This window comes from Numida meleagris, chromosome 1 (assembly GCF_002078875.1).
Source record: "Numida meleagris isolate 19003 breed g44 Domestic line chromosome 1, NumMel1.0, whole genome shotgun sequence".
In the NCBI taxonomy this organism is placed as follows: domain Eukaryota; kingdom Metazoa; phylum Chordata; class Aves; order Galliformes; family Numididae; genus Numida; species Numida meleagris.
In genome coordinates, this window is record NC_034409.1 from 39,317,981 (window position 1) to 39,336,378 (window position 18,398).

Consider the following 18,398-nt stretch of genomic DNA (forward strand, 5'->3'; position numbering starts at 1 on the left):
TGTTTCATGGCAGCAGCCTGGACTTCATGCTGATATCCATTTTACTGATGCATGGTAGAGAAGAAAAATGCACGTCTGTGCGGCATGTTGTGGAGGCTGATTGATGGTCTGTGTTCCCTACGTTATGGATTTAAGTGTGTGGGACTAGCTTAAGTATGGACTGCGTGGTAAATGACTTTTGTCTTCCTTTTACAGGGCTAAACTTGTGCAAGTGGTGTAGAGAAAGATGCACTAAGTTCAAGCTTTCTATTGTGGGCATCTGGTTTTAAGTCATATCACTCATATCCCTTCAGTCTTTGCTTCTTAGCCATTGTATGTACCTGCCTTTGCTCACTACTTAGAGGACTAAATGTCAGTGTCAACCTATGATTCCCGAAGTCACAGAGAATGGTTTGTGTTGGAGAGGACCGTAAGGCCCACCTAGTTCCAACCCCCAGCCACGGGCAGGGCTGCCACCCACCAATCAGGCTGCCTAGGGCGCCATCCAACCTGGCCTTGAGCGCCTCCAGGGATAGGGCACCCACAGCCTGTGCTAGTGCTTCACCACCCTCTGAGTAAAGAATTTTCTACTAATATTTAACTAAATCTCCCCTCTTTTAGTTTAAAATCATTCCCCCTTGCCCTGTCACTATCAGACCATGTAAAAAGTCAGTCTCCTTCCTGCTTATAAGCTCCTCTTGGGTACTGGAACACCACAGTGAGGTCTCCTCAGAGCCTTTTCTTCTCCAGGCTGAACAAGCCCAACTCCCTCAACCTGACTTCGTAGGAGAGGTGCTCCAGCCCTCTGATCATCTTCATGGCCCTCCTCTGGACCTGCTCCAACAGCTCCAAGTCCTTTCTGTGCTGGGAGCCCCAGGCCTGTAGTACTTCAGATGGGGATCTCACAAGGGCAAAGTAGAGAGGGAAAATCACCTACCTTACCCTTCTTGCCACCTATCTTTTATTGCAGCCCAGGATACAGGTGGTCTTCTGGCCCAAGTAATATAGATGCATGTCTTCCAGTTCCAGTCTTCCAGCATTCAAGTTTGTGCCCATTGCCTCTTGTCCTGTTGCTGAGCACCACTGGAAGGAGCCCAGCTTTGCCCTCGTTGCACCCTTTCTTCAGCCATCTATGCACATTGTCAAGATCTCCCCTCAGCATCCTCTTCTTGAGGCTGAACAGTCCTAGCCTTTCCTCACAGGAAAGATGCTCCAGTCCCTTTGCCATCTTTATAGCCCTCCAGTAGCTCCATTTCTCTCTTGTACAATCTTGTACGCTCCTGTACTTTGTTGCTTATCTGCTCTTAGAATGGATTTGTAGAACCTCAAACACACAGACAAACTCTAAACTGAGGAGTTAAGTTTCCTTTTAGTTCTGAGTTTTACGTTTCTATCATAATCTGTTCTTTAATTATCTCCTAGAATCATTTTCCCCAGTTGCAAAAATACACAGGGACACTGCTTTGGGTGTACCCACTGTGGTAGTGGACGATTTAGAAGTGGTTATAGACCTTTTGCTACACTTTGAAAGCTTGGAGTTGCTATTAAAATCAAGTAAAGTAGTTAAATATGTATTTTTAGATTCCCATTTAGATACATTATGGCCTCTACATAAGTTCCTGAGTATATGTGAGTTCCACTCGCATTAGCAAGAATGTGACTAAGGATTTCTCATTACTGAGCAGGACATACCAGGTCTACCTCTGTGGCCTGAAGTTCTTCATGTGCAGCACAGACCATGACTAATAAAGTATTATTTTTCATTCAGAGTTACAAACCTCCCTAGATGGAGCATTTATTTTGATTAAACAGTGCTTTAAGTGGAAAGTTTTTTTTTTTGTTGTTTTGTTTTCTAGAGCTGTATTCTGCACGGTGCAGCTCCTACATGAGCTTGCAAATGTCAGTAATGAACCAAGGAAAAAAAATATGAGCAATTTGTAAAACTGTGCCAAAGGCTGCGTGCTCTGAAGCAGTCACTTTTCCAGCATTTTTGATATCACATCGATTGGAGTCTTGCTGCCTTCATTTGTCTGATGATCTGCTTGTGAAAAGCTTTTCTGTTTGCATTCTTAGGCCACTTTGGCAGGATGCACTCTCAAACATTAAAGAAATACACCACTGTTGAAACAAATTCCAGGCATTGACCCACTTTATCAGTATGGTGAACTTCACTGAGCTGGCAAGGTTAAGGGGTCGTAGGAAAATGTTGAAAATAGAAACAGGAAAGATGGAAGGAACATTCATTGTGGCTATGCTCTCCATTGTGTCTTCTCTGCAATTAGAGACTGCTTTGATTTTCTAAAACAAGTATTATGAAAGGAGAGCAGTTTTATATATCCATGGAGCTAATACGGACTGTGAGTTCCATGTTCCTCTTGTCATTTACCTTCAGTATTCATTGCTTGCCCAATAAAGTGCGTTTTGTACTTCGGGCAATCACTCAAAACATCTTGAAAATGTTGCATATTTCTGCAGGTCTTTTCTATGTAGTGTATGATAAAGTATTTTCTATCTTGTTTCACTGCCTCTTTGCCCTGGAACTCTGTTGCTTGTCCACCTGCTGTGTAAAACAGTGTCTTATTCTATATAAAATATTCCTCCTTTGGTTCGTATACTTCAGTGTATGAACTTCAAACTGCATTTTTTTTTCAAGCAAAGAAAACTGAATACTTGTGGAAAGCAAACACAAAAGTGACGTGAGCACAGCTGAGTGCAATTTATCTTTCCATTTGAGAAAATACTTGTGGGGATATGCTTATAATCTTCCTTCAGCTCTACCTACTGATGTTAAGCACTAGATATTTTGACTTCAGACACCTTTCTATTTCCAGAACAACTAAGCAACAGAAAGGTCAATAAGAGGATTATTACAGATAGATCTTTTTAGTACCTCACACTAATTAAATGAGACAAGGATAGCAGAAACTAACCAACTATGTAGATAGCAAGTTGTGAGTTCCTAGACTTCCTGGAGTATATGAAATTCTACTTCAAGAATTTTGAGCAATTTGTGGAGAACTGGGTTTTCTGTAATATTCACAGATACCTTCTGCAGTTAAACACAGTTCGGAAGTGACTGTCTTTTCATGTGGAAATGTTATTGCTAGCTTCAAAAAGCACAAGAATTGTTAGGATTTAAAGCAGCCAAGATAGACGTAGAGAATGAGTTTTAGAGCTTTAGCTGGTGCAAATAATCTGATAGGCACATCTGATGCATCATAGAAAGCCCAAACCACAGATCCTCTGAGCAGAAAGCATATTGAAAATGTTACTGCAAAAATCCTGGGCAAACTCAACTAGCATGAGGTATGCTTCAGGATAAGGATTCTAACATGCTGGCCATAAATCTCACCAGGAATTGGGAGGGAGGCCACTCTTCTGTGCCTGTCACGTGGTTAGACATGCTTTTTCTACCTCTCAAACTGAAGAGACATTCCTTCTGCAGTACAGCTTCCTTTTCAGCTCTCTGTATGTCTGAAGTGTTGTAATAATAATCAGAATTAAGTATTGATAAAACTAAATGTTATCAATGCTATATGAAAATAACTTCATGGGTTTATAAAGGCTCCCAGAAGTATCAAAAGGTTTGCTTGTTTCGCCTTAATGCATGATTCTTGTGCAGATGCATTTTCAAGGAATTGTGATTTTAACAACTCTCTCTGAAATCTAGAGCCCTTGTTTTATGTAATGTGAAATTGGGCTGTTCATTTTTAAAGTAGTTATTTAGAATTTTGTGTATCTCTCGTTATTCATCATGTGTAGCCCCTTGTTTTATTTAATATGCAGTTTGAGGTGCTGGTAATCTAATTTTTAAGATATCCCTGCAGCACATGGTAGTTTCAGAGTACACTTGCAAGCATTACATCTTTGCAAGTCAGTTGTTAAGCTCTGAAGAAAATTAGAAACACTTTATTTGCGTCCAACTTGTAAAAAACTTTGGTTGAAGCAGTCACTTAATAACTTGCAGGTTGCAAGGAGTCTTCAATTATGCTTCATATAGTCCCTCCTGTTACAGAAGTCTTTCAGCTTCACAAAAAATGGCAAGCGACATCATGCTTTAATGCAAAATTCAGATTCATCCCTAGAGCAGACATCGTATGGGTACTAAATTAATGAAGTGTTTCTAAAGAACAAATACCAGTATGTGGTTGAGTTATTAGAAACTGTTACATATATTCACAGTGTGAGCAGTGGATGCTGGCTTGCTCTCAGTTTGCTGTTCTGATCCCCAGACCACAGCAGATTGCGGTGAACTCAGCTGAGCGGCCACGTGTCTGGGTTGAAGCTTTTGGCTATTAGCTGAATAAAAAAATACAGTCTGCGCCCAGCAAAATGTGACTTTGTAGAGATTTTTAAGTTAGCCAGATTTGATAGGATTACTCCCAGGAAAGGCAAAATGAACATCCTTAATGTGAAGATTATGACTTGCTAAACGTCAAGGTTCTTCTCCCATTCCTCTTGGGATCCAAAGGTTTCCTAAAGAAAAGGCTGTCAGAACTTGTCAAAATAAGGCATATTTTTCTTACCCTTAGTCTCCCAGATAGCACAGCTGCATTTGCTGAATTTTCTTCTAATTAAATCAACCTGAGGCTGACACCCAGCAATAAAAGAAAGATTTTGCCAGAGTTACAGAAAGCTAAGGTGTGCTTCTGTAAAGGGAAGTGACATCAGGCATTAATAAACAGGAGAGCTAATCTGACTTGTCATAAACTGTGTAGGATACATGAAAAAGAGTAAAGTAAATGAAAGATTAAATGAAAATGAAAGATAAATCCTTTCCAGTATATTAAAACCTATATTAAGTCCCTTAAGTAGGTTGACAGTGAATAATTTCAGTATTGTTTTGATGAGGAATAGGAGGAGCAAAAGAAAAAAATATAGTGAAAATTTGCTGCAGAATACCAAGAATGGGTTTGCAATCTGAAGGTGATGTGCATAAAATTTTACTGGATTTCTTTGTCATATATTTTTGCTAGTTTAAAGGAGAAATGAATATGAATCATCAGGAAGTGTTCCAACTTTTAAATAAGGCATCTTAATTATCCAGAAATTATATTAACTCATTTGATGGTATCTATACTATCTAGACATGAGTAAAGGGGGCTCAAAAGGCAGAAGCACCATGTGACTAAACAGAAGAGATTAAACTGCCTGATCAAGTTAAAACAACTCTGGACAATGTAGTAAAATAAACACAGGTGTCATGATTTTATGTTTTTTGTTATCGGTATTCCACATCATAACGTCATGTAAAGCACTGGGAGTTAAAGAGTTAATGCTCCAGTTCCGTGAACTGCTTATTTTCTGGGTACCTGGTTCTCAGAAGAGAAGGGGAACTACATACCCCAGAGGACTTTGCAGTCAGAGGGAAAGATAAAATCCTCGCAAGTCACGACACTGTCTCTTTTTTGGCTGCCCGGCAGTGACAGTGTGTTCCCCAGCCGTTTCGCCTTTAGTTTTAAAGTAAGGCCTTCAGTTTTGGACATTCTCTCTCTCATTTTATTTGATTTATTAGGCTCAATTCCAATCATATGGTATTATATTGTGTTATCTTGCATTCCAATATCATATTTAGTAAATCAACTTTCATCCTCAGATCGTTGCCTCTGTTCTGCTTTTAGGCCCATCTCCCATCTCTTTACCCTTCCCCCTTTTCCCCTTTTCCCTTTCCTGGGGCATGGGCCGTGGGTCCCCTGCCCCATTAGTCACAGAACAGGGCCGAACTGGCCTGTAAACTGTCGACAACTCCCCCCCTCCTTTTTTGGGCCTGTGGGCCTGCTGTCCCCTTGTCACAGACACAGATAGATCCAGAGATAATTCTGTGACAACAGGACAATGATCTTCATTACTTCATTACACGGTCTGTTTTGCCAGAGTTATCATTTTTTACTATATATTTTCAAAAAGATTATTAAAAAAAATGCGTCAAGTAGGAATCAGTTTCTCCTTAGAAAAGTGACCTACGGGAAAGAAGGAGATTTTTTGATTATCCTGTTTCTTCAGGGATTCTGAATATTATTAGAAAAATTGGGGTATGAAAACCCCTTCATTACAAGAAAGACGTGGAGGCCCTGGAGCATTTCTAGAGAAAGTCATCAAGGCTGTGAATGTCTGGAGCACAGGTCTTATGAGGAGTGGCTGAGGGAACTGGGATTGTTTTGTCTGGAGAAGAGGAGGCTCAAGGGAGACCTTATTGTTCTCTACAACTGCCTGAAAGTTGAGCCAGAAGAGGTTCAGGTTAGGTGTGAGGAATCATTTCTTCTCCAAAAGTGTGGTGATGCATTAGAACAGGCTGCCCAGGGAAGTGGTGGAGTCACCATCCCTGGAAGTGTTCAAGAAAAGTGCAAATGTGGTTTATAGAGACATGGTTTAGTGGACATGGTGGTGAGAGATCAACGATGGATGGACAAGATGATCTTAGTGGTCTTTTCCAACCTTAATGATTCTATGATGCTATGATTCAAATTTAGGAAACATCTGGAGCACCTACTGTCAGAGAAAAAAATTCCAGACAAATATAGCAATGACTCTGAAAGGTCAGTAGTAGAAGTGTCAAGGTAATCTTCTGTGTATCTTACAAGATGGCCATGAGTGTTCCCAGAACCTGCTAATAATCCCCTGGTGAGTGAGGTATGATGAGTGTGAAACACCACTGAGAAGCCGTAACAGAATGAACATATATGATCATAGTCGTTTTTGCCTGACAACTTCAGCTGCTGAGAAAAAATGCCATGTTTATATTTTGTGAATCAGATGAACTATTTCAGAATTTAGAATATCTGAATCTTCTTACTGAGAAAAATGGCCATGAAATAAAGCAGCAAAAAATGAAATAGAATAAAATAATGAGAAAACATGGTCAAATGGAATTAAATGTTGATCTTTATCCCCAGGGCATTACAATAGTCTCAGAAAACTGATGGTCAAGTATTAATCAATGTGACTGTCATACTCAGAAATTCATGTTGCTTGTGCAAGTACCCAGTACTTTGGATCTATTTTATGACTATTTCCTTTTAAAAGTATCTATCAATGAGGTCATATTATCTTTCCAAAACCAAACCACATTTTGAAATATTTATGTTTTTATTTGTATTTAAGGTTCTTGATCTTAATAGTTATACAAGGTACATGTGATGCATAACTTTTCAGTAATGGCATTTAGCATCAGTGAAATTCCAAATCTCATTAGACAATGAAAAATAGAGACACTATAAATGTCTAGTGCTTCAGAGAGGGCTCTTAGGTCAATGTGGGAAATCTATAATATAATGGCTTAGATATTAAATCATATTTTAAAACAACTTGTATGTATATTGCCTGGTAATGTTGCAGAAGATGAATTTATTTATTGTCGTTGTACTTAACAGAGAAAGCACAGTACTATAATAAACTCTCGCCCTCTGAATTATACTTACCTTGTCACCGAGGCAGCTTACTAATGTGATTTTCTATCCTTCACAAAACAAAGGTAATGCTTGCTGCAGTTGCTATGATACAAGACTAGTGCACTGAACTTTTTGGTGCATCACACATTTTGTAGCATGCAATTCATTGTCACTGCTGTTAGGACTTTCTAAACTATTATGTGAAATAGTGAATCAAATCTCGCAAAACAGGATTTACAGATATTTTCCTAGTTTGCTCTGAATGATTAGTAGCAATAGTACTCGGCTTTAACTAACTATAGGGCTGAATTTTAGATTTTGAGTGGGAATTTCTGAATCTGACCTAAAAGGCATCCTGTGACATAGGCTGCAGCAGAACAAGATGTACCCTATCTTGTTTTTTGAACTTTAACATTATGCCTAAACATGTCACCTAACTTTGTTTCTGCAGAGGTTATGTGTCTATAATAGGCTTAATCAACCTTCTACTGTAGGAGGGAAAAAGAGATATAAAATGGACCTTCATCCTGCAAATCTGTGATGTATTTTAAGATAGGATAAATTGCCTCCTTTAGGAGCCTTCTTAGTTAGAAAGGACACCAAGGCAGACAGATTAAATGAGATACCTAACTTTTATATGGCTAAAAGTATTGGGGAACAATCCCACAATAAGTCACAAAGTGCATATTTTTTAAATTCTGAACTGGGGATAACCCAAAGCAAGATTAATAGATGGAGATGTGGCAAAATTGGAAGTGTACAGCTATAATGTTGGATATAGCAATAAGCTAAGAGTCATAGTGTAATAGTATGGAGAAACAATTGTGTAGAGAAGGGTCTGAAAAACACTAATCCACCTCCCTTCAATGGGAAAAACAAATCTTTTGTGAAAGTAAATAGATGACAATTCTGTAAAAAATAGCTTTTCTCTCATTCACATTCTCTGCCTCAATCTCCCAGAGCAGGTGTTGACAGCCTGTGTTTCTTGAGGGATGTATAACATGTTCTCTCTCAACTCTGGTGAGTGTATTGTCAGGGAATCCTATTTTGATGGCATTGCACCCACGAGACAAAGGCTTAGGATAAGAAACGAAAACTTTTGGAAATACTGGCTTCCTACTGACAGTTGATTAGGCTGCAAAAGAGGTGCTCCTTCTATTTTTCTGTCGCCTGGAAATCCATCAGATGTTCTCCAAGTTATTAATAATGATTTAGCTAGCAATACCAGGTAGGTTTAATGGATTTCCCTGCCAGTGTACTGAATGTGTTTGCAATGAAGTGTGAAACAGCCAGTTTAAATGACTTACACTGCTTGCTTAGACCTGACGTTAATTTTTTAAAAGGGAACTGTTTGATCATTAATTGAACAAGCAACCACTTGTCAGTGAGTGAAAAATTAATTTTAAGGTCTGAAAACTAATATGCATTGTACATTAGGAAACAGTACTGATAATTTTCTGTTAAACCTTTTGAAAAATAAGTAATGGTGTCTATTGATTTTGGGATGCGTTCTTCCTATTGATGCACAGTATGTAAAGCAGATGTACTTCTTTCACTGCAGCTGGGATGATAGCAGCTCAGTTAGTAGTGGCCTCAGTGATACTCTTGACAACCTCAGCACGGATGATTTGAACACCACCTCATCTGTCAGCTCTTACTCCAATATAACCGCCTCTTCGAGAAAGAATGCACACACCCAGGTAAGTAGTTTTCCATTGCTTTTTCTTGCCACACCGTTCATGTATGCAGTATTCAAACAAGCAAACAAACAAAAAAGCTTTAGTAACAATGCCTCCAAAACAAAGGAAATATTCATATTTTACCAGCTCAGGCCTTGTCTCTGGTGTTAGCTTGTATTTTCAACAGGGATATGGACCAACACATCTCTAGAAGTCTTGTCCAATCATATTTTCCATAACCCCACAAAGGAAATACTAAATGTTTAATTATCTCTTAAATTTTAATGATTTGGTTCCCTATTGCACATGAAACTCTGTCCATAATATGTTGGTCTCTGTCAATTTGATTCATAATTAATCTTTTTTTTTCCTTTTAAATCACAAACATTGATCCTTTTATTCCAAGTTCTGCACAACACTGTGAAAGCTGGCAATGCATAGTGTTAAAATAGAGTTCTGAGAAGCCTTTATAAAGCTTTATATAAAGCTTTATATATGATACATATGTATGTATATGTAAATAAGTATATAGAGAGATAGGTGGGTAGATGGGTGAATGGATAGATAGATATATAGATTAATAAATTAATAGATAGATAAAGAGGTAATGCAAAGCTTTTGTGCCAGGCACCCTTGTATTTCTTCTCAGCTACCCTCAAAATTTCAAGTGATAAAAAGATGATGTAGGCTGCTTACAGGACTTGATTCATGAAAAATCAAGAAAGAAGAAGGGAAGAGTTAGTCCCACTAGAACAGTGTGACATCTTCTGTTTATAAACAAGAAACCTCAAGATTGAAAACTCAGCACAGGAGAGAAGTTTTTTGCCTCCAGTGATTTCATGTCAAAAATCCAGGACCCAAGACTGACACCCTGAATTCCATAGAGACTTTTGCAGGCAGCCAGTGCCTGGAGTTGAGAGAGCTATTTTGTAGATGTACATTATGCCAGACTGTGTCAATATGAGAAAAACACATTTGTTACTTCCCCCCAGACAGTGGAAATGTAGTGACTTTGGGAATGAAGATTGTTTTAATATGCAATAGAAGCTCCGAAATTAGTTTCAGGCTCATGTGTATTTGTGTGATGGTACTCACACAGGTGCCAGCATTCTTCAGTTTTTACCATTGCTTTCCCACCCAGTCAGGGTCTCCCGTTGTTGCTAATTGGAGATCTGCTTCTCTCTTTTCATGCCAACAGTGACTGCCAGCTGGGTTCTGGCTTTCTTGTTCCACTGCAGCATCATCATCAACACTGAGTAATCTCACATTGACCATTTAACTCTTTCTGACTTTTCTGCTTGAGTGAACTCATCTTCTAGATACTCATCATACTGGTTGCAATTTGTTGTGATAAACATAAAAGCAGCATGTTTTCAAACACTGCTTTTCTGCCAGCACTGCATTGTCATAAAAGCTATGAACAGACTTTTATTAGTTTTCACATCAAGCAGATTAATCAGAAAGCAGAGTATTCCAAACTGACTGCAGTCTGAGCCAGAAGCTGAGATAAGCACAGTATTTAAGGATTTTGCCAGCTGTTCTCCAGGTGCAGGACATAAGCTTGCAACACAGAGGTCCCTTTTGCCATCTTTGCACAACTGTAGCAGTGCAGGCTGGCTATATCCTGAGGTTTACATTGCATATTGTGTTGTTGTTTACGTACTAAAACAGGATTAACATTGCTTTTGAGGTCCAATAATGGTGAAAAAAAGGCTTCTAAAAAGCATTGTTCTTGTCATTCCTTGGAAATTGTGCAGTTTGCTTTAAAAAATGTATAGCTACATGATTAAAACCGCTCATTTATGAGAAAAGTTTTGGGAACATTATGCATGTAAAAATAGCATTAATGAAAACTCTCATCTGAAGGGACCCTGTAATATTTGTGTGGAAGTTTTCTTTAGGCTGTTTTCCCAACAATCCTTACCCAAAATTTGTGCAAGCCTCTCCAAAACAGATATGAAATTTTGAGAGTGCTGAGAGCTTTTGTATTTTCTATGCTCTAAATGACAAATGTGTAAACAGTAACTGATTATTCAGTTGGTCATCTAATCAGTATTAATCCTTCTTATGACAGCGGTGCCTAGGAAACAACAGCAGAGGGGTCTCTGTGGATGAGTTGTGGTAACACAGAATAATAAATAGCTCTCCTCTGGTCACCGTCCAGTTTGTAGGACTGCTTATGGTGGCTGTGTGGGGACAGGGCTGTCACACAATGAGTAGTGATACTTGACGGACGCACCAATTTTATTGTTAGAGGCATTTGTAGACTAAATATAAAGATGCAGGAGGAAAGAGGACAGCCTGCTGAGATGATGATGTGCCAATGAGGCTTGAGACTGAGGTAAGGAGGCTTTAGGAAAATGGAGGAGGAAGGGTTACAACAAACAGCCTGTCAGCACAGAGACGGTGAGTCTCAGCACCAGAGGTAGGATCAATCTCTGGCATTTCTATTTAAGCCACTTCCACAGCCGGTACGGTGCCTGCTTTTGGCTGCTCCCTGCAGCACACTGCTGTCAGCTGCGGCTGTGGGAAGGCAACTGCCACAGCACTGTTAGATTTCCCAGGATCTTCCAGGATGGTCTGAGTCTCTGAGGAAGCATGAGCCCAGCTGGTTACGTTCCCTCCTGATGGGGTACTGCTTCAAAAAGCCACTCTTCTGGCTGATAGACCTAGAGCGAGTTTCTAGTTCAAAATGATTGGTCTTAGTGGAGACAAATGTGGGGAAAAACCATCAGCTGCAGCACTGATAATGTTAGTGGAGGTGTTATGCTTTCTCACTGGTGGTACAGTATAATCACTGCTGCTGGAGCAGTGGTTCTAACTCAGTCAGCTAAAGGTTTGGGTTGGTAAATAAAAGCAAGAAAGCAGCCCACAGTGAGGTTAGCAGTATTTTTAGGAATTGTCCCACTCAGGCTTTTAGTGGAACTCCTCAGCATAGTAATTCTTTTGTGAAATTCATAGGCAGATGATACTAAAAAGGTGTTACAGCTGATGATGAGAGTAAATTATGTTTTACTTCATGCCAGCTCACCTGTGAAGGGGAGAGTTGAATTCTGAAAATAAGAGTAAAAAGAAAATTGTCTTCCCGAAATAGGAATGTTTTTAAGCTTTTGAGACCAGAATGCTAACATTTTAGATGAGAGTTTTCCGTGTCCCTCAGTTCAAATACATCAACGTGGTCGTTCTGCTCCTTTCCTGGGACTTAAATCAGCAAGTTCTGGAGGTGCTGAAACTGACCATTTCCCATACAAATCTCTTGTAGCTGAAGACAGACTTGGAGAAGCGCTCGGTTACAGACAGCGAAAATTGGGGCAGCACTGAAGAGCTGAAGAAACCAGAGGAAGATTTTGACAGCAACATAGACAGCAGTGGCAAGTGGAAAGGCCTTCCCTCAGGGCTGTCTGAAGAGTCGGAGAAGGGGGGGCAGAAAGCACCCCTCTCACAGACGGGATCCTGGAGGAGAGGCATGACTACACAAGTAGGAGCCGCTCAGTCCAGGCACAAAGCAGGGACCAGTGCTCTCAAGACCCCGGGTAGGAGATTTCTGTAGTTCAGTTTCCTGCATTAAAAATTAAGCTTTGTACTTTGACTTCGCTTTTAAGCAGTATGGAATTTTTACAGGGTTTTTTATAGTTAATGGATGTTATAAATGAGTGGCAGTCATCAAAAACTGTAAGTGTATTGGTGTTTGTTCTCACAAATGATTCTAAGCCAAGATTGTGTGCTACATTGCAGACTAATAAGTTATTAATCAAACACAAACATGTAAGCTGTGATTACATTTTGTTTTATTATCATATGAGTACACAGTATCTACCAGGGAATTCTTAAAAGAATTTTTGGACTCATTTCTGCCTTGTCATTATTCTCCAGAAAGAATATACCTATACTGAACATATGTGTAGAAACCACAAGAGGTTAAAAGTTGAGTTTAAAAGGTTTAACCTTTAAAGGTCAAACCAGGGAATTAGTGTTTCTGAGCTAAACCTGACTTGTCGCATTTTACGTACTGTAGGTATCTTATAGTACATTTTGAAGAAATAGAAACTGTAAACCTTCATTTTACAAACTTCCTTCTGTTCTAGATGATGTCTTACCTTCTGAAAAGCCTCTCAGAAGTAATAGCCACTTTTGTAATCTACTTTTGCAGCAAAAAATCCAAAGTTGGTGGAAGCCGTCTATTAATACCTTCTAATCCATCACTTTGCTAGGGCACTATGAATCCTTTGTAGGATTTTTTTGGCACTTTTGTCCTGTCCTGATGAAACACTTAATGAGTGTATATTAACCCTCGGTTGTAGTGGTAACTGATAAGGAATTTCTCAGGATGAACTCCTTGTGAGCCACTTTTGTTTCTTTGCAATTTGGAACTGCTAACTCTTAGTCAGCCTCTGATCTTGTAAGGTCTCTCAGGGATCGTTGCAGCAGTCAGTGCTCATAAGGTTGCAGCAGCGACACTCTTGTAATAGTAATTAAAAGAAGAGGTCCTATCAGGGTAGCCATGTGCCAAGCTAAGTTCCCCAGGTCTTCTGTTTTGTTGAAGATTTAGTTCAAGTTGCTACCATGCAACACAGAACAGAGGCTCTAATTTCTTAAGCATGTACTAATAGCCTGTGTGTTTGCAGGCACAGTAAGTGCCTGATGGGTATCCTGGTGTGTGCAAGTGTTTGTGTGGTGTGAAACGTGCACTGCAGAAATAAACAAATGGATTTATTTCTGACAGTGGAGGGTTGTCTCTTTGCCAGAGTTTAGTTCATTAAGAAAAATCAGGCCACCTACCTCGGTAATCACTTGAATTAAATATGAATTAATTTTTTTGTTATTATAAATATTTGTGCCTCATTAAGAACGTACAGTAGATGGTTAAAGATAAATCAGGCTAGAACAGAAATGGCATATTTTTCTGCCATTTTCTTTTAAGATAGAGGAGAGTATCTTATTTAAACCTTCCTGAATGTTACAATAATTTTATGTAGAAATATATGGCATGTAGGCAGTGTGAAAGAGCCTCTCGGAAAATCAAAAGTCTTGAAGTTAAGGATAGGACAAAGACTATTAACTCATATAATTGATATCATTATAGATCAAGAAGATTCATACAGTGACAACATAATCTCTCTCTGATAATTTTGGTAGCTAACAAAAGAGCAAATTTAGTGATAAGCTAAAAAAGTAATCAGTGAAAACCAAAGAACTCAATAAGTACCGTTAATTTCAACATGCATAATGAATGTCATTCTTCAGGAAATGTTAATTACATGTCATGTTTTACTTTCAAAAAGTATTTCTTATGTACAAAATACCACTAATAGAAAAAGAAAACCAAAACAGCAGAAAGTGAAATTTCTTATAGTCCATCCCAAAGTATTTTCTACATCTACGCTTTCTTGCTATGTATAAAATGTGGAAATACTCAGGAGAATTTTGGACTTGTAATACTTAATGCTTACTTTGAAATATTGTACCTGATCATGACTGCTTGTGGGGAACTAAAGAGTCCTAAATGGATCTGCATTTTTAAGATGGTATTCCTGTTTACTTTTTCATTTTGAAATTGTAATCACCTGGCGTTAAAATTAGATTTGGAGACATTTCAGCTTCAAACACAAGTGACCTTTTCAAATATACTTTTATTTAGGAAAAACAGATGATGCAAAAGCTTCAGAAAAAGTGAAAACTCCTCTGAAAGGAGCCTCCATTCAGCGCTCTCCGTCAGATGCAGGGAAAAGCAGTGGTGACGAAGGAAAGAAGCCTCCCTCTGGTATCGGGCGATCAACTGTTACTGGGTCCTTCGGGTTCAAGAAGTCTGGGATGGGATCTTCCACCATAATCACCACAAGTGGAGCGACTATCACAAGCGGTTCAGCAACTCTGGGAAAAATGCCCAAATCCTCAGCCATCGGAGGGAAGTCCAACGCGGGACGGAAGACAAGCTTAGATGGTTCCCAGAACCAGGACGATGGCGTTCTGCACGTGAACTCGAAGACAACGCTGCAGTATCGAAGCCTGCCTCGCCCATCCAAGTCCAGCGGCAGCGGGATCCCAGGCAGAGGTGGCCACCGCTCCAGCACCAGCAGCATCGACTCCAATGTCAGCAGCAAGTCTGCGGGCGCCGCTGCCACCAAACTGCGAGAGCCAAGCAAGATTGGGTCCGGGCGGTCCAGTCCTGTCACCATCAACCAGACGGATAAGGAGAAGGAGAAAGTGGCCGTGTCTGATTCTGAGAGTGTCTCACTGTCAAGTTCCCCAAAATCCAGCCCAACTTCGGCAAGCGCCTCTGGCACGCCGGGACTGAGGCAGCCAGGATCCAAATACCCAGATATCGCATCGCCCACGTTTCGAAGGTACGTGCTTTTCTATGAATTCCTGGAGTTCCTGTAGATAAAGGAGAGATTTTCGATGTGTCAAACAAGTATCTACTGGGCAAAAAGGGTTTTTCAGGGCATATTTTCCCATAAGCAGAGAACTGAATACAAAAATAGTCAAAAAGGGTAATATTTCTTCCCACAACACAATTATTTGTTTAGGCCTGAAGACTTCTTCAGACGTGGCATGGCTATTGCTTGAGCTTTGACCATTTTAAGTGCATTCTCATGATGGCAGTTTGAAAGCTAGAATAAGTTCTTACTGACTGTTCAGGCACATGAGCAGTTCTTTCTCAGTATTCTGATATATCCACAAATAGGACACCTTATTAAGGCACGTTCTGTCACTTGAACAGGTGGTGTAGCCTGTTCAGAGAACTGATGAGCTCTGTAGGTTAATAAAGTATTTTCTTGTACACTGTCAGCAGCTCCAGCTAGAAGAGTTTCATTATCCAAGCAGCTTTGTTAAGTCTTTCTTCATAAACATTAATCAAAACTAAATTTCAGTTGGAGCTGCCCTACTGTAATGTTTTGGGTTGTATAAATCAGTACGCACTTTTGGATGAAGCGGTTCCATTGCTGGAAAAAAAGCCAAGTCTGCCTTCTGGTGGCTGGTTACCGAAACAGCATCTCCAGCTGCTGAAGGAGCTGCAGCTTGGTTTTGTGGGCTTGGTAATAAGTGAAACGGATTCTTACATTATTAGCCATGCATATTTCACATCACGATAAGCTTTGCATTTATTTCTCATTAATTTATGAGCTGCACTTTAACTGCAGCTTAAAACATTTTCAGTAAGACATTGAATCATCACATGGCCTTTATTTCAACAGTTTTAGAGAACTGGGGGACTTTTTCATCATCACTGTGGAAATTTTCTTCTATATAATTGCTGGGAGCAATTATGTGAAATACACCTCTGCCAGGACTGCCCTTGGAAACAAATGGGGCACGTTTAGCTCTGGTGCAGTTTATTCTCTCTGAAGGGTTACTAAATTACTGGTGACCACACGAGGAACTGTGCACAAGAGCGACAAAGGAAAATTTTACAGAAATACTCAGATGTTTGTTAAACTGTGAAGGATTTTGCAAGTGTTTGTTGCAATCATTTTAGCAGATTTGAGAAGGAAGAGGTTTAAAAGCCTAATGACTGTGGGAATGTTAAATTCCTGAATTTGGGTGAAAGTGTAATCTGTTCATGCAATAATAAGACAAAAATGTGCTTATTTTCCCTCTCTCTGGGAGGGTCTGCATGTGCAAAGAGCACATCTGAATAGGAGTAAATGAGAGCTGTTGCTAATGAAACGAACCCTGATTATTATGATATGGTTAAGTGAATTTAATTTTGAGATGCCATTGAACAACTAGGTAGGCATGATTTTAGTAGCAGTAATTAAAAATGTGTCGTTTGGCTCTTAGGATGTTACGCCATGAATGTTTAATGTGGCTATCAGTTTCTCTAAAGCTATTTGTTTTACATTTAGGTTGTTTGGTGCCAAGGCAAGTGGTAAAGCTGCCTCTGCACCCAGTACTGAAGGTGTGAAACCCACATCGGCAATGCCCAGCCCTAGTACCACCTTGGCACGGCAAGGCAGCCTGGAATCGCCGTCCTCGGGCACAGGCAGCATGGGCAGTGCAGGTGGGCAAAGTGGTAGCAGCAGCCCCCTCTTCAGTAAACCTTCGGACTTAAATGCAGATGTTGTAAGCTTAAGTCACTCCTTGGCTTCCAGTCCCGCCTCAGTGCACTCTTTCACATCAGGTGCTCTTGTGTGGGCTGCAAACCTGAGCAGCTCTTCAGCGGGCAGTAAGGACACACCAAGTTACCAGTCCATGACTAGCCTGCACACCAGTTCCGAGTCTATTGACCTTCCTCTTAGCCATCATGGCTCTCTCTCTGGACTGACAACAAGCACTCAGGAGGTTCAGAGCCTGCTCATGAGGACGGGAAGCGTCAGATCTACTCTTTCGGAAAGGTGAGCTTGCCTATAGATACAGTGACCACAAAACCAGTGAGAGGCAAAAGGACAGGAGCCAAAAAAATGAAGCCTGCGTGTGTTTTCCTAAAGGGACACTGTTTAACTAGCAGTCTAGTCCTATATGTAAAAAAGGAACGAAGGAAGAAAAGAAAGCTCAAAGCTATTGCAGGCACTGGATGTGGAATCAACTGCCTTTTGAGGTTTTGCCAGCACTTTTTTCTGCCTTGAGATTTTTTTGTTGTTGTTCCCTTGTTCTGGGGAAGAACCAGAGAAAAGGGAACATCATCTAACTAAAGGCATATCTATCTAAAGGGCCACACAATGAGTCCTGCACGCCGGCTCTGCCTGCCCTCCCAGCATTCAGCAGCTCCACAGCTGTCTCACTGCCCCCCGGCTGACAAACCTGCTCCACACATGGGACCTCACCAGTTTTCTTCCCATGAGCACAGCGCAGAGGCAGAGCTGGAGGGTCCCTTCAGCTGACCACACAGTCTTGCATTAAAATATCCAGCCCTGACCAATTTTTTTCTTGCCTGATAGTCGTTACACTGACATTAAAATGCAGTTTCCCTTGCAGGGATATTGTTTAGAAAACAGGAATGTCACTATAAGCACAATCCTGAAAAGTGTCTGGAACAGGTGGACAGAAACAAGAAAGGGTTTTCCCCGTTTGCTCTGTTAAAGACTTTTGCTTTACCATTTAAGTTATAATGCAAAGTGGTGTAGCCACCCTGAGAGAATTTTTTTTTAAATTTAACTTTTTTTTTTGTGGAACATTTACTTGAATTTTGTAAAAGAGACAAAATAAACATTGGTAGGCAGTCAGTAGTTTTCACATGCCATGAAAATTTCCAAGATTTGAAAATGAAATTCTTATCTCACATGAGGATTGAAAATTCAATATTAAATATTTCAATAGTGTCTGATCCAAAGAAGAAAATTATATTAAGTCAGAAATATTTAAAACACTTTAAGGTTAAAATTAGTTGTTTGGAAAATACACAATTATTTAA

The 18,398-nt window shown here is 39.9% G+C and overlaps 1 protein-coding gene across 8 annotated transcripts in view; it reads left to right on the forward strand.

Annotated features, from left to right (window-relative positions):
- NAV3 (neuron navigator 3) overlaps positions 1 to 18,398 on the forward strand; it is a 265,107-nt gene that overhangs the window by 189,560 nt on the left and 57,149 nt on the right. For 5 of the 8 annotated variants that reach the window (XM_021385228.1, XM_021385230.1, XM_021385229.1 and 2 more), the window contains 4 exons: positions 8,929 to 9,067; positions 12,309 to 12,579; positions 14,685 to 15,390; positions 16,894 to 17,382. In XM_021385228.1, coding sequence (XP_021240903.1) covers positions 8,929 to 9,067; positions 12,309 to 12,579; positions 14,685 to 15,390; positions 16,894 to 17,382 — 1,605 coding nt within the window. The remainder of the gene's footprint in view (positions 1 to 8,928; positions 9,068 to 12,308; positions 12,580 to 14,684; positions 15,391 to 16,893; positions 17,383 to 18,398) is intronic. The other 3 variants (XM_021385234.1, XM_021385235.1, XM_021385232.1) reach the window with 2 other exon arrangements.